Source organism: Lepidochelys kempii, chromosome 2 (assembly GCF_965140265.1).
Source record: "Lepidochelys kempii isolate rLepKem1 chromosome 2, rLepKem1.hap2, whole genome shotgun sequence".
Classification (NCBI taxonomy): Eukaryota; Metazoa; Chordata; order Testudines; family Cheloniidae; genus Lepidochelys; species Lepidochelys kempii.
Genome location: NC_133257.1, coordinates 186,159,331 through 186,174,986, shown reverse-complemented (window position 1 = coordinate 186,174,986; position 15,656 = coordinate 186,159,331). Strand labels below are relative to the sequence as shown.

Sequence of the window (15,656 nt, the reverse complement as noted above, 5' to 3'; positions counted from 1 at the left end):
TCTTGAATTAAACTACTGTTGCACGTCCACACTATGTTCCTTGTGTCCACAGAGTGCATCCCCACTAACAGCTTTTGCATTAACACAAGAGAGGTGCACTGTGGGTAGTTATCCCACTGTGCAAGGGGGCCGCAGGGTGCTTTGGGAAGGGTGTGCAATGCCTCCTGGGGAAGGTACCGCATCACATGATGCAGGTTTCTCAATCCCATCCTTCCATGGGCATCCTAGTAGATTGCCAGCTGCTTTTCAACTGAAGTGTATGTGGGGAGAGTGTGACAGGGACTGGTGTGTGTGGGGAGAGACAGAAACAGTATGTGGACACTTCTCCCCCTAGCAGCATCCCTCTCTGCCTGCTTGCCTGTGGTTCTGTGATTCCCTCTGAGTTCTCCCACAGTGTCCTCAGCTGCTGGGAGCAACATCCTCAGCAGCTCTGTGAGCTCTCCACTCTGAGAAATGTCAGAGCTTCCTAGAGCTTTGAAAGGGGAGGGGTGCATGTATACATAGCTAGATGCAGGGCAGCTGAGTTCATCAGTCCCCACCTTCCCCCTTAATGCCTGCTGTTGTGTTCCTAGTGGGCGGGGGAGCTGAAATTCCATGGTAATGATTTGCTGTTTGCTGCTTGAATTGTATGCTCAGCTGTCAGGACTTCCCAGAGCTTTGAAAGGGGAGGGGCCAGGCCTGAACAGCCTGTCTGACATTTGGGCGGTGCTGCCGCCTGCGCTTGCTGGTGCCCAGCAAGCTGCTGCCGGCATGGCTGGGCTTCTACATGTCTGCCCTGGCTGCCTTCACTGCTGCTGGTACCACACCGTGAGCTCCTAGGGCAGCCGGGCTGGGCGATTTAGAAGGGCCTGCTGCTACTGTGGCAGTGGCTCGGGGCCCTCTGGCCTTTTCAAATGGCCTGGGCCCCTTGGCAATTCTTCCCCCTCCCCACCCCCAGGTCAGCAGGCCTGTAGGGCAGCTGAGTGCAAAACAGTGAGCAGAGCAGTTATGGTGTGTGTTGTGGGATGCTGGAGGAGGCCAGATCTGGCAATATAATGAATGGTAGTGTCTACACTGATGCTTTAACTTAGCCACACAAAAAAACCCAATAGCTTCCCAACTCACATAGAAGAGCAGAAGAATTATAGCTAGGTTGAAATACTGAAAAACGGTAGCACTATTCCTGTGGCATCTGTTAATACAAACCTGCATATTAAAGTTTAGGACATTCATCTTAATCTCTATAGAAAAGGCATTTCTTCCTATATAAATTCTTATCCCCTGTGCCACCTTTCTTACAGATCTTTGGGCACAGTGCCACTCCACCAATGAACTTTGTCCACAAAACCTAAGTGACCCCACAAAGATCACACCAAGGGAAACTTTCTCTACAAGGGCTATGAACTGCGTATTATCAGCAGTTACCGCTTACCACAAGCTCTCTCTAAGGAAGCACATTTATTCTTTAGGTAAAAACATAACAGAGAAAACATAATAACAACAAAAGTTCCTATTTGCATGCTAAAAGCTTTCCAGAGGTTGCACATCAGTCTTATGGGGCCTTTGTAGGCCAGAGTTTTTCCAGACTGTCCACAATGCAGCCTTTTTGTCCCAAAAGTCCATGTTTCTTTGTGTTGGTCTCTGGAAAACCCAGTTTGAGCCAGTGTATGCAAGCCTCCCTATGGGTTGGCATCTCTCTGGAGGTGTTTACAATCAAAATGATTCAGATTAATCATCCTCCCCCCACACTGCTTTTGGTTGCTTTTGGTTCTTGCGGGGAGCTGTGAAACCTTATCCTCTGGAGTTGCATACAATTCCTGGCCAACAGTGATACACACACTTGGTACATCATGGTCTCCAGAGATACTGCATGGCACGGCAATATGTGTCACAAGCACCATCCTGCAGCTTAGCCCTGATGGCTTTTTAACAGGCTCTGGTGTTAGCTTATCTAGGCAGTTAATTGAATAGCAAATTTAAGAGGAATGAGTCTTGCAAGGGTAGCCTGGGCCTATGCTTGCCTTAAAGGAGCCAGCAACTCTCTGCCAGGGACACAACAATTTGAGATTCTCATTTGTCTGAGAATTTTGTGCCTACTTTGGTAACACTTACGATTACTATAACTGAAGAATATAGAAAGGGAAGGAAATCTTTTTTTTCCAGTTGATTTTGTGTATATCTATAGTCATAGTGTTTTCACTGTATAGCATTGACTTTGCTTGAAAAAATGTTTATAAACATCAACATGGAGGCAGAAAGAATAATTCTTTCAATAGGAATTTTAAAAAAGGACATGCCTATTTCTATCAAACTGGAATTTCTTTAAGTTAATTTTAAAAAATCAAGTTGACTGTATCCCTTTTTAATATAACAATTTTCATACTATATTCATCAACATTTTGTAGGGAAATAAAGCGGGCTATCTGACAGAAGCTAAATTTAAAGGTTTCAGAGTAGCAGCCGTGTTAGTCTGTATTCGCAAAAAGAAAAGGAGTACTTGTGGCACCTTAGAGACTAACCAATTTATCTGAGCATAAGCTTTCGTGAGCTACAGCTCAGTTCATCGGAAGCATTCATCTGAATGCATCCGATGAAGTGAGATGTAGCTCACAAAAGCTTATGCTCAAATTTGTTAGTCTCTAAGGGTGCCACAAGTACTCCTTTTCTTTTTGCTAAATTTAAATAAATTCACATCCCACTCCGCTGTGTAGTTGATTAGATTTAGGCTCTAGAAGCCCATAAAAAGGGGTATATCTGTGGAATTCCAAAGGGAGTGTAAGGGTCATAGACTGAGAGATCTACCACAGCCATTCCCAGAGTATTTGATTCAAAGATGGTGAGAGTTGGCCAGTTGACTTTAGGTGCCAGGTTGTAGGACATTTAGGGACTTAAAGATAAGGGTAGCTAGGTGATATATCAACCCTGCAGTGGCACAGCTACAGTGCTGCAGCTGTCCACTGTAGTGTAGCTGCTTCCTACAGTGATGGAAGGGGTTTTTCCATCTATTTTAGGAAATCCACCTCTCCGAGAAGTGGTAGCTCGGTCTAGGGAAGAATTTTTCTGACAGCCCAGTTGAGTCTGCACTGGGCTTAGGTTGTCATAACTACTCCACAGAAGGTGCAAACTTTTTCACAGCCCTGAGCAATGTAGCTAGGTCAATCTAATTTTTATGTGTAGACTAGGCTTGTATTTTTTAAGGATGTAATATAAATTAATTGCTAACGCTTTGAATTGCACCTAGAAGTGAACAGGAATTAAGTACAAATACTTCAGCAGGCTGTGTGATTTTGGAACTTTAAAATCACTTCTGTCATCACTAGCTACTTTGACTTAAAGATATTTTTAGTAACTGCAATCTTGAAATGCTAGAAATAACTTGCTTTGTCATCTGCAATCCACCTGGAAGTCCAGTTTGCAAATGGTATACAGCATTAATCTCTAACTAGCACTTTTAGAGAGCCTGTTACATTCCTATAATAATGGAGGTGTTACTGAGGGAAAGAAGGAAGCCATTGTTCTGAGTGACTTGGTTTTAAGTTTTGTCACCTGCCAAGAGGGAAATATCGAGAGAGAGAAGCTAATTTCTACCCTTTCCACTTGTGTAAGGTGTGTTTCTAGAATTTGTGGATCATGAAATCTAGTGTCTTACATTTGTGAGTCCCTCATTTTAGAATTGTCTTCCTTGCTTTAGCTTAGTACTAAATAAACCAAGTCCCATACCGTGATCCAGTATTTATTGGCTAAGTGAGGCCCTACTCAAAAGTGATGACATTTGTTTGTTGGTGTAACATAACTTCTGAACACTGTTTCAAATTAGTTCCTTCAGGGAGTGTTCTAGGCATGAGTGGGCAGAACCCTATAGATTTTGGTGAAAATTGGGTAAACTAGAAAAGAGGCTTGCACAGCTGTGGGGTGGATGCTTAGCCAGCAGAGGGAGTGGAGAATAAGAGTCTTTATTTCTTCTTTTCTAATGCCCTGCCTCACCAAACCCTGTTCGGTTGGAGTGGAGGGGTGAGAAGGAGAGGGCGCCTCCCTTCCAGTTCAAGGAAAAGATGGGTACATTAGAGGGGAAGAAAAAGGGGGCGGGGAGAGAGAGACAGAGGCCTTGTTATGAGGGAAGGAGGTGGAGGGTTTTTCAAGGAATCCCTTAAGTAGAGGAGAATGTGAGTGTGGCACACATGGAGCTTGCGGGGGTGACTGGAAGGAAACAAGGAGCCCTTGGTGTGTCCAGTGAGCTCCGTGTATAGAAGTGTGCAACACTCTAGTTTATTTTCATTACGAAAGTAGTTCTGGGAGGCCAGCAGAGAATGGGGCTCCGTTGTGCTAGGCAAACATAGTGACCAAAGAGCTTGCAATCAAAATAGACAAATGGTTGCAGGTAGAGAGAGAACATACAAGTTGAATCGGCATGGTGATGGTTATGAAATGTTATGATCTTTTAAATTTAATTTAATTCTCTGTAACATGATCATGAATGTCAAGGGGAAATTTGTTTCCTTATCTGTCATATGTTCCTACAGTGGACCCTTTGCATAAGGATCTCTTTCCTCCTCCTACCACATGTAGGAAGGGATGGAAAAGACACATTGTCCTCTGTATCCCTTGCCTTCCATCCACCTCCCCTCCTAGATCCATGGTGGCTGCTGCCACATTGGAGGCACATTGCATGTTCTAGTTATCTCTCCCAAGATGTTGCAGAATTAGTGGGGGAGTTCCATTATTTAGGTATGGAGGCAACCCTCCCTTCTTCCTCAATGTAAACAAAACCAGTACAACTCTTAATCTGGTATTTAACTCAGCTTTTTTGTCTGTTGCTCTAGATACTACGATCAGCTATGTTCCATAGAGCCAAAATTTCCATTTTCTGAAAATCAGGTAAGGTGTAAAAGACTTGCATTGGCTTCACATATACTATATTGGGACAATGGTTCATGGAAACCAGGATGTCTTCTTTTTTTAATATTATTTCTACTCCTTTTAGGCCTATGTCTAAGGCAGTGCTTCTCCCAGGAAAGACATTAATCTCTCTCTCTCTGTCTCCTTACTTGTGGTTGTAGATATGTTTAATCTTGATACTTTGAGATTTCACCTGTGGTAGCTATCATTGCTCTCATTTTACAGATGCCCAAATGCAGGCTCAGAAAAAATGTGATTTTTCTGGAGGTCACTGTGATCTGGTCCATCAATAACAGTGGCACTTATTCAGCTAGAGCAGGGGTCAGCAACCTTTCAGAAGTGGTGTGCTGAGTCTTCATTTATTCACTCTAATTTAAAGTTTCACGGGCCAGTAATACATTTTAACGTTTTTAGAAGGTCTCTTTCTATAAGTCTTCAATATATAACTGAACTGTTGTTGTATGTAAAGTAAATAAGGTTTTTAAAATGTTTAAGAAGCTTCATTTAAAATTTAAATTAAAATGCAGAGTCCCTGGACCAGTGGCCAGGACCCGGGCAGTGTGAGTGCCAATGAAAATCAGCTCGTGTGCCATCTTTGGAACGCATGCCATAGGTTGCCTACCCCTGGGCTATAGGGTTCATTTGCAATCACCTTATTTGCTAGTGTACGCTATTTTAAATTCTGTATTTAAACCTGATTTATTTTTAATAAGGGTTGCAAATTCTTTCTTTATGAGCAAAGAGATCTTGAGTTCTTTTAGCTCTGTTTGGTCTACATCAGTCTTTGAGGTGTAAGAAGACATCAGTCCTCCATTTCGAGTTGGCTGTACCAGTGTCTAGGGCAAAAGTCACCATTTCTGCTTCTTTCAAGGCCTGCTCCTTTTGGACAGTGATGTCTTTGACAAAAAGACTGACATACTTCTTACAAAGAGATTTGTATGACAGCAACTTAATCCTTCTTTTAAAAGTTCTAAGTTCTACAAGGTTTATTCAAAGAGAGCATCTACTGACGTCTGTAAAGGGTGCTCTAAGGTAGGATGGCTCAGTAAAGGGGAAATAATTGGAAGTGATGGTAAAGAGAACCCAGGGGAGAATATATTTTTGTATATAGTGCAACTTCTGGCATGGGACTGCCCTCTATGATAAATTCTGTTGTGATGATCTTCGCACTTTGCCATGCTGAAGAATTGAAGAACTTTATCTGAGTTTCTCAAACCTTCTTCTCTTCAAGAAGCAAGGCCTACAAATCCCACACTCCATGGGGATAAAATATGGCAGGTACCCTTTTCTGCTCTTGTTGTACCAATAAAATAAAAACCAGCAGGATCTTATTAAAGGGAAAAAGGCAAAATACCACATTTATTGTGAATACAGAAAGAATCATAGTAAGCAGTTAGTTATAGTTATAACATTCCATTCAATCTCAAATTTATTCTCAGATTCATTCATACAAACACACACACACACACAGGTTCTGCAAGGTTGTTATCATAGTTACCAGCCTTAGAGTTGCCCATGCCAAGCCACTGGCCAGGTGGCCTGGACATGAGGAGGGAGCAGGGCCTTGTCAGATGCTCATCTGATGCTCCTGGAAGTTGGTTTGCAGAATCAGACCCCAAAGTTCTCACTTTTTAGAGTCTATTTTTATAGGAATTTCTTCCTATGCCAGTCTATGGGAATTGCTTCATCATGCTGTTGCTGAATCAATCAGCAGATAGCACATTCCTGACGGCTCCAAGATGTTATCTTGTTCTTTGGTTCTCCCATTCTTGAGGCTGTTGGGTGGATTCCAGTCTGCCCTCCGGGGGTGGGGGGGGGGTCCTCTGGTTATTTCCACTTGACGCCTTCTTCAGCAGATGGACACTGGATTCTTAGGCTGGCACCTCCCTGATCATTCAGTTATTATCCACACCAAGCATCCATCCACATACATCCTCTATCTCTATTTTAATCACAATGGTTAATACAACAAAAGGGTGGGGAGTCTCTGGGTGCTGTTTCTGTTGTTAGAGTATTGCTTTGAGTCTCTCTCTCTTGTGAATTGCTTTGAGAACAGACTCTGTCTTAGAATGTACTAACACAATTAGCAGCTTGCAAGTTTCACACATAGAGGGAGAGAAACAGTACCAAAAACCAAGAGACCTCTTAATTAGTAATACCCTGGAATTTAAACTCTGGGGAATCAAACTCATTTGTGATTTTAATACAGAACTTCTTTAATATGATCCAACACTCTCAGTACTTGCTCAGAGTGGGAAATTCTCAAAGATTTTGTATTAGTAATTTTTGTCATGGTTACAAGGCTAGCTACACCTCTGACCCTTTCTCTGCTCTCTCTGAGAGCACCTCCATTAGGACTAAGGCTTCCTACTTGGCCTTTCCTGGGATGGAATCCTATGGTTCTCTCTCTTTTAGACTGGGTACTAGGATATAGGCCCTATGTACTGACTCTGCTTTCCTGGCAGGTCCAACTAGATACAGGTACCAGTAGAGTTGGCAACCCTCCAGGATTGGCTGGGAGTCTCCTGGAATCGGCACTGATATCCCAGTGGCTATTGAAAGCAATCCAGGAGATTTTAATAGGATATTTTAAGAAAATGAAATTATGTCCTGTTGCGGGGGGGGAATCTCCCAGAATAGCTTCAGTCAGAGCTGGCAGCCAGTGGTGGTTCTTTGTGGGAGTCTGACCAGTTGTGAATAGGGATCCAAACAACAATCCTTCCTATAACAAAGTATTTTTTGTTCTTAACAGTAGGAACAAAACATTAACATAAGAAAAAAGGATTTATTAAAACAACAAACGGTCGAGACACAGGTCTCTTACACTCAGACTCCTAGGCAGGCCTAGTTTGCCCCAGGCCCCTAACCTCTGAGTGTCTGCATCTCAGTCTCCTAACTCTCTCTCCCCCTGCTGTTGAGGGAGTGTCCTTTTAAAATCCAGATAGTTTTAGTTTTCTTTTCCTTGATCTTGGATCTGCTTCGCAAAACCAGTTGAGTGCAGTAGAGTTTCAGAAGTGGAAATTCAAAGTGAATGGCTCTTGTGTTTGTTTGCTGGGAAGCGTGTATCAGGATTCACACATACACATTCCTTCCTGGGTGCATTTCCAAACAATCCTACTATTGAGTTAAATCAGTGTATGCACGCATAAGCAGCACAATCATCCAGGCAAGATATGATATTCATAAATTATTGTAGAGCATCTTCAAATCCATCACAGGTCTTTAAATAAAAAGAAAAGTCAGTGTACTTTACTTTGGAGAATGGTTAGGTTTCCTTGTAGCTTTGGAAATTTCTCACATTGGCACTCTCGCTCTCCTGCTGGTAATAGCTCACCTTTAAGTGATCACTCTCGTTACAGTGTGTATGGTAACACCCATTGTTTCGTGTTCTCTATGTATATAAATCTCCCCACTGTATTTTCCACTGAATGCATCCGATGAAGTGAGCTGTAGCTCACGAAAGCTTATGCTCACATAAATTCGTTAGTCTCTTAAGGTGCCACAAGTACTCCTTTTCTTTCTTCAGGGGAAGGAGGTTCTGCCCTGTCATTCACAGGTATAATTCTGCTTCCAAAATGTGAGCATTAAAACCTGTTGTGAGAATCTGTGAACCTTGCTTATTGAAGAAATTTTTGTAAGCTCCGATAGAAAGTTGAGTAGGAAAATGTATAAGTGAAACTTAAGACTGTCTTAAGGTTCATAGAATTTTTGTAACATTGCTTTAATTAGAATGAAACAGATAAAACTGTGTGCTGGATGTCTTCTTAAAATAAGTCTTTCTAAAATGAAATGCAGTGCATTCTCCTTCCCTTTTTTCAGATCTGTGTGACCTTTACATGGAAAGATGCCTTTGATAAAGGGTCGCTTTTTGGAGGATCTGTCAAACTTGGTAGGTAATTCTAATAATGAATTTTGAAAATATTCATATATTGATGGTGTCCTGCTTTTCAACATCTCCATTTCTCACTGTGTGGCTGTTTCAGTGAGTCCAGGCACTAGAACTCCCCTTGGAGATTTTATCCCTTTGGAGCTATGCAACTAGCAGGTGTTTGCAGCAATGCAGGACAGTCTTTTCAAAACAAGGCAGCTTTTATTAACTGATTGGAATACAGTATTTTTGGGGTCCTTTTTTCATTTAAAAAAAAAAAAAAAGCCAAGCTTGTATGTGTTACCATGTTGGCAGCACTACCTTCCTCTCTGGCCCCCACTATCCAGGATTGTGTGTCTGCAGTGGGCAGCAGAATACTTTTTACAGCTCCTGACACATCAGTTCTTTGTTTCCAGCTCTACTCTTGCTTTTTTCCTGTGTTCTGCTGGCCAAGGGAGGTAGTTGTTGAAAGTTGTCTGGCAGTTGGCCCTCCACTTTTTCTTCGAGGTAATTCAGTGTGTTTGACAGTTCTTGGGGGTCCATTCTTACCAACCCAGATGTATGTACATGACCAACACCCATCTTTTATTCCCCTGTCCTAGAGAAGAATTTAAACCCTTCAGTCCTAGAAGGTCATATTACAAAAGTGAAACCAAGTCTCACATTTTTTCATAAAATACAAAAGTTTTCCCCATTCCACTTGGCATTACGTGCAGTCACCGTGTTCAGCTGGATTAATAAGACTGACTTCCTCTCTTCCTCAGTATGTTACTTTTGGTTTATTACTGAAGCCCTACAGATGCAGTTATTACAGTACTTCTCACTGTTAGGGGTGTCCTGGTGGGCCATACTTCACCAGTTGATGGAGAGGAAACATTTTAAATCTCGTGGTCACTACTAGAAGGGAGGGGAAGAAAGGAACAATATACTCCCTCCTGCCGCTGCGTTGTTCTAACCTTATCACTTTGGACCTCTCTCCCCTTTCTTTCCTCTTCTCCGTCCTGCCCCAGTTTATAAAATGTTCTATTGTGTGGGAAAGGGAAAGTCTTGTTCAGAGCAGAGAAGAGCGCAGTGCAAGTGGGTGGGAGAAAGCACTTCCAGCAGCAGTGAGTTTACCCTATCTCACATCACAAAGCAGCAGCATATGACTAATAACTTCTCCAAGGCTACTAATGGGCTTGGCTGCTTGATATTCAGAGCCAAGTGTTTCCCAATGTGTGGATTAGGTACATCCTCTTGGGCTGTGAAGAACTGCTGGGGGTTGGACAGGCCTCTCAGTTCTCCAGAGTGAAGGTTTAATTTAAATAAGGATGTGTCTACCCTGTGGCTGGGAGGTACAATACCCAACTCCGATGACTGACTCATGAGTGGCCATACTGAGTCAGACCAATGGTCCATCCAGTCCAGCATCTTGCATTGGCCACTGTCAGAGACCAGATATTTCAGAGGAAATGAATAGAACAAGGCAATTTGGAGTGATGTGTCCCATCATCCAGTCCCAGCCACTCACAGTTCGAGATTAGGAACGCTTGGGGCGTGGTGTCCCTCATGCTAGTTTTGCTCAAACTAATGCACTAAAAAAAGGCAGCGTAGATATTGTGACACAAGCAGCATCTCAAGCTAGCTGCCCAAGTACAAACTCACCAACCCTCTGGGTCAGAGCTCAGGTGGCCAGCCCAAGCCTCTGCCTGCGCTGCAATGTCCACATTGCCATTTTTATCATTCTAGCTCAAGCAAAGCTAGTGCGAGTAACTGTCTGTGCTGAGAATCATACCTCTCAGCTGCAGTGTAGACATACCCTAAGTCTCTAGCTGTTATGGTTGTAAAGAGAATCTAGACAACATGAAACCAGTGCAACTAATGCAAAGAGATCTGCCAGAATTTGCAGTGATCGTGAAACAATAGCTCTTGGGTCTGAAATGCTCCATTCATTTCAGTAGGTGCTAACTTAAATGTCAGTGATGATAGTTTAAATGTTAATAATTGACTATTTCACTGATTGTTTAAAGCATCCAAGAGGAAGTATCATGCACAGCTACACAATCTACTCTTAAGCAACTGCTCACTTTGAGCAGGACTTCAACAGTAATGCATGCTGGAACTGAAGATTTGTGACTTCATTTTTCCTAATGGTGGGCTTATCTTTCAAAAGTTGGGGAAATGCTGTGCTAGATGCAAGGTTCAGCCTTCTCTGGATAAACAAGGACTCTTATTCCATTGTGGTTCTCTTTAACATGCAGGATCAGAGTGATTTGAGTGTTAAAAGTTCCATACAGTTGCTTCCTTAGCTTCTTGTTTGAAACTACTGGTGGTGTCTCCAAATTTGGAAGGTCCTTACCCTCTTTAAGTGTTGGCCTTCTTGTCTTTAGGAGGGCAAAATGCTGAAGCTTATTTTCCGTACAGAATGCTCACTCTGGCTTTTTTGGTTTCAGCTCTGGCAAGTTTGGGATATGAGAAGACTTGCGTTTTGTTCAACTGTGGATCATTAGCTAGTCAGATTGCAACAGAGCAGAATCTGGATAATGATGAAGGATTGAAAACTGCTGCTAAACATTATCAGGTGTGAAAGTCTCTCTGTACTGACTCAAAACATTGTAACTATAAATGTTTAAAATTAAAAATATCCAGGTAAGAAAATAATATCTTAACCTCCCATTAAGAAAAGCTTGAAACTGTTGACCTCTGACTGAATACCAGAACTGTAATTGGCCAAACTCGGAACACCCCAAATAAACATCTTCTATTTTAACCTGTAAACATGACTCTACCCCACCCCCAGTCCCTGCCTTTCATTAAATGGTCTGTTGAGCAGCTGATCTTTACTGATATTTACTCCTTTTTTTTTTAAAGTATGATTTAATGCTATGTTGAATAAGTTACGTTTGCAAGTTCCTTGAGAATCCTAAATAGATGGCAAACTATCTTTGTGTTTGCTGAAGCCTTTGAACTATATTGGCTATGTCCTTAGTAATAAGTTCTTCAAAATCTGTAAATTGAGTTTGTCACATCTCCCCTCTCCAAAATTAGGAGTCCAAAGAAATCTGTTTATTGCAACAATGTTTAATTCCCCACCACATCCAGAACTTTGAATCTGTAGTAGTATTTTTGAGGACTTGCTTTTACTGTTATGAAAATATATGGGCCATCTCAAGTGTTCTGTCAAAATACTGGGTTTGCTGGCTGTGGTAAGAGAATTCTTTATTAAACTTTGCCTGGTTTTGGGTCAAACAAGGAAGTTTGGGATACTGGAGGATATCTTCAGCAAAAATACAGTGTTGCTTCCAGCTAGGGTCAGCCTTAGAATGTTTTGTAACACAGTAATGACCTGTCAAAGGGCTGGAACTGTAGGTGGTGAATTATAATAGAAAGCTGAGGTGGGGCATAAAAATGGTGTCTGGGAAGCAAGGGTTAAGAAAAATGTAGTTTTGTGTTCTCCAACATCTTAAAATACCAATTTACTGCCCATTTAAAAAAAAAATTCTCCTAAAAGTATAACAGCTGTAAAAAAACATTAGATTTTTCATAACTTGTTTCGTCAGTTATTCTTAGTTCAGACAGCCCTTTTTTGGGAGGTATGGAGTGATAACAGAGTACAGTCATCAGTATTTCAAAGGAGTGCAACTCTGATTTTGAAGTTTATTTGTAGTACCATTGCTAACGTGTCAGCCAGATATCGGGGCCCCATTTGTGAAAACTCAGCAGACAGTTGCAATTCCAAAGAGCTTGTTCTCTAAGAAGATAAAACCATTCTAAGGGTGGAAGAAGGAAGAGATGCACAGAGATGGAGGCATGACTTGTCCAGAGTCACTCAGTAGGTCCCTGACCAATTTGGGGCTATAGAACCCCAATATCTAGAATTCCACACTGCCTCTAGACTGAGAAGTGCCTTCTCTAATGTGCATGAGGAATACTTAAAGTAACATGAGAGAGGTGACAACTGGTCTGAAAGTTTGTATGTAAATTCTGAAGAATTTTCATGTTGGAAAGCAGCAGGCAAAACATTAACTACTCAGTACTCCTGTCTTCTATAGCTGTATTGTCAGTACAAAAAAAATTGTGTAATAACACTTAAACTGTATTTCTCAAGATCTTTATCATAATGTGGAAAGCATAGGTAACTTTTCTGAAATTCATGTCAAATGTACACAGCTTTCTCTAGATGTGCATGTATTGTGGATGATGTACACATTAGACAAAAGGTATATGCTGTTTTGTCAACCTATACTTGTACTGAAATTGATATATACATGTTCAATAGTTTGTAAATAGTTAACCTGGCAATTGAATCACCTCAGCAACAAAAAACAAACAAACCCTGCAGCCACTTCAATTTGTCTATTACCATGATTACGGATAGTGTATATCTTCTGGGTCTTAAATGGTCTTATTCATAGAATCATTTTAAGAGACAATAGATTCAGAAAAGTCTGTTTAGGTAACCCAGTTTTAATGTTATTTGTATTTTGGAACTCTTCTCCCCAGACTGTTGTTGATACTTCTAACAGAGCTAATCCATTAATTTTCATGCTTCCTTCCCTCCTGCTTCAGTATTTACATGCATCTGTCTCTTATTATACCACCTCATTTCCTTTCTGATGGTAGCCCTCTAGGTAATTTTTCAGTCATGGTTTATTATACCATGCTGCTGTAATGCAAACTCAATTATGTACAACCATGAGAACCTTTTGTTTTTACTGCTTATTTCATATATCTCTAGCATTGCTGTAAGGCCACCTTAATTCCATGTCAGTAGTTTCATTTAGAAGCGTTGACTTTGCGGTGTCAGAACAGACCAATAGTCCACTTACACCAGTATCCTATTTGATCATGACCAGATGCTTCAGAGGAAGTTATTCATGTCCATAGAATGCCCATAACTATGGAATACAATACCATGACAGCAAACTTTTACCTTTATAACCTGCACCTGGAGGTTTAATAGTCTGTGTCTTAGCCAGTATCTCCATGCTCTTAATATAATTCATATTAATCCTAACTTTCCTCTTCATTTGACTTAGGCCTGGTCTACACTACAGCGTTAGTTCGACATAGGGCAGCCTACGTTGACCTAATTATGGCAGTATACACTCTATAGCCTTGCTTCTGCCGCTGTAAGTGGCCAGCTACACTGACATAACTTTACTTCCACGAGAGGCATAGGGTTTATGTCTGTGTAGTTAAGGCGACACAGTGTCCCTTTAGACATTGCATTACTTATATCTATTGGCTGTCATTCTTGTCAATTTCATGGCTGCTGCCCAGGCACTTGGCTCCCTGGTCCACGCCGGGCGCACCTGTGCTTCTGGTGAGAAGTGAGGAGTAGAGAGCCAGGGGTGGCTGGGGTGGGAACCTGGGCTCCCGGCAGGGGGATTGATGCCTGGTGTCCAGTCAGCTGCCACATTCCTAGTGAGGAGCCGAGAAGCCCGTTGCGTCTGCTCTGTTGCTGGCGGGGAGCTCAGCTGCTGGTGAAGAGCTGCCCATGGAGCTGAGAGCCCTGTCTCTCAGCCCTTCCCCCCCACCCCCTGCCCCTCTTAAGTTGGTGGAAGCACTCCTGGTGGTGGTGCACACCATCAACAGAAGAAGGGCAGTGTGCACATGAACCACCGCAATAATTACAGCGGTGTAAGTCAACCCAACATGGGTTGACTTAAGTTTATAATGTAGACATACCCTCAGTTGAGTCCATTATATCTTCCATATTTATATACTCTTCTCCTTTATAGCTTTGGTTTATATCCTCTCAGTCAGCCTTGTTCAGCTGTCTTAGTACAGGTGGGATCTCAAGAGTTAACACCCATATTCTAAATTTTGTCCTTTCTGGCCTCTACATTGCTGTTAACTATAAAAGTAAGCTTGTTTCTCTGACATCTGTTTGTGCTGTACCTTTTCTATAAGCACAAGTTTGTTTGAAATACAGAAAGAATAATGTGTTCGTTTTTGTTTTGGTTCAGTTTGCTAGTGGTGCCTTCCAACACATTAAAGACACGGTCTTGTCTGCATTGAATAGAGAGCCTACAGTGGACATCTCTCCAGATACAGTTGGAACCCTTAGTCTTATTATGTTGGCTCAAGCTCAAGAGGTTTTTTTCTTAAAAGCAACAAGAGGTATAACTTTACATTTTACAAATGTACTTAAGTGTTCTTCACAACTTCCACAAATGTTTTGATTTTTGACTTATTAATTTGATAAATGAAGTTTAGTATTATGTGGGCTTTTCAGGACTTCCTCATTCATCCCTGAACTGTTCTTTTCACTGTAATGGAAATACTGATTGTGTGAAAACTTAACATTTCTCTTTAATTCTTCCTCCTTCTGATACCCCTTGTCATAGTGAATATCAGTTGTCAGGTTGTGATTTTTATCAAGGAAAATTAAATTGAAAAACAGAATTCAAGTCATCCAGTAATCTAGTAAATCGTGCTCCATGCCACATGCAAAACCTTGGATAGATTTCCAGCATGAACATGGTCACTTCTCAGGCAGCATGCTCAGTCCTGGTAAGACTCAGGAAGAGAAAGAAGGGATGATGAAATGGTACATTTCACTTCTCAAAATGCTTCAGTGCCCTGAATCTACAGGAATGACGTTGTGCTAGCTTTTTTTTAAAAAACTGGATATTGCAGAGAGGCAGAGTTGAAGGAAAACAACTAATAACATCTTATGAGATACTGAAAATAATGTAAGTATCAGCTAGTAAACTGCAAAACTAAGTTTTTATAACATCTGTCAGGAATGTTCAAATGAAGAATTTACAGTGTTAAAGTATGTTGCTAGAGCAGACTCTGCTCACGTTGGGTCTGCAGCACTTCCTTGCAGTGAGAAGCGGGGTGACCAGAATGGTGCTTCCCAAAAATAAGTAGGGATGCCTCTCAGTCTTGCTACACTCATAACTACTGACAGTATAACCTAGGG

At 41.7% G+C, this 15,656-nt stretch overlaps 1 protein-coding gene across 2 annotated transcripts in view; it reads left to right on the top strand.

The window, feature by feature from the left end:
* Positions 1–15,656, top strand: part of PDCD6IP (programmed cell death 6 interacting protein) — a 58,827-nt gene that overhangs the window by 1,857 nt on the left and 41,314 nt on the right. For both annotated transcript variants that reach the window (XM_073333071.1, XM_073333070.1), the window contains exons 2-5: positions 4,800–4,854; positions 8,695–8,764; positions 11,176–11,303; positions 14,695–14,848. In XM_073333071.1, the coding sequence (XP_073189172.1) occupies positions 4,800–4,854; positions 8,695–8,764; positions 11,176–11,303; positions 14,695–14,848 (407 nt within the window). The remainder of the gene's footprint in view (positions 1–4,799; positions 4,855–8,694; positions 8,765–11,175; positions 11,304–14,694; positions 14,849–15,656) is intronic.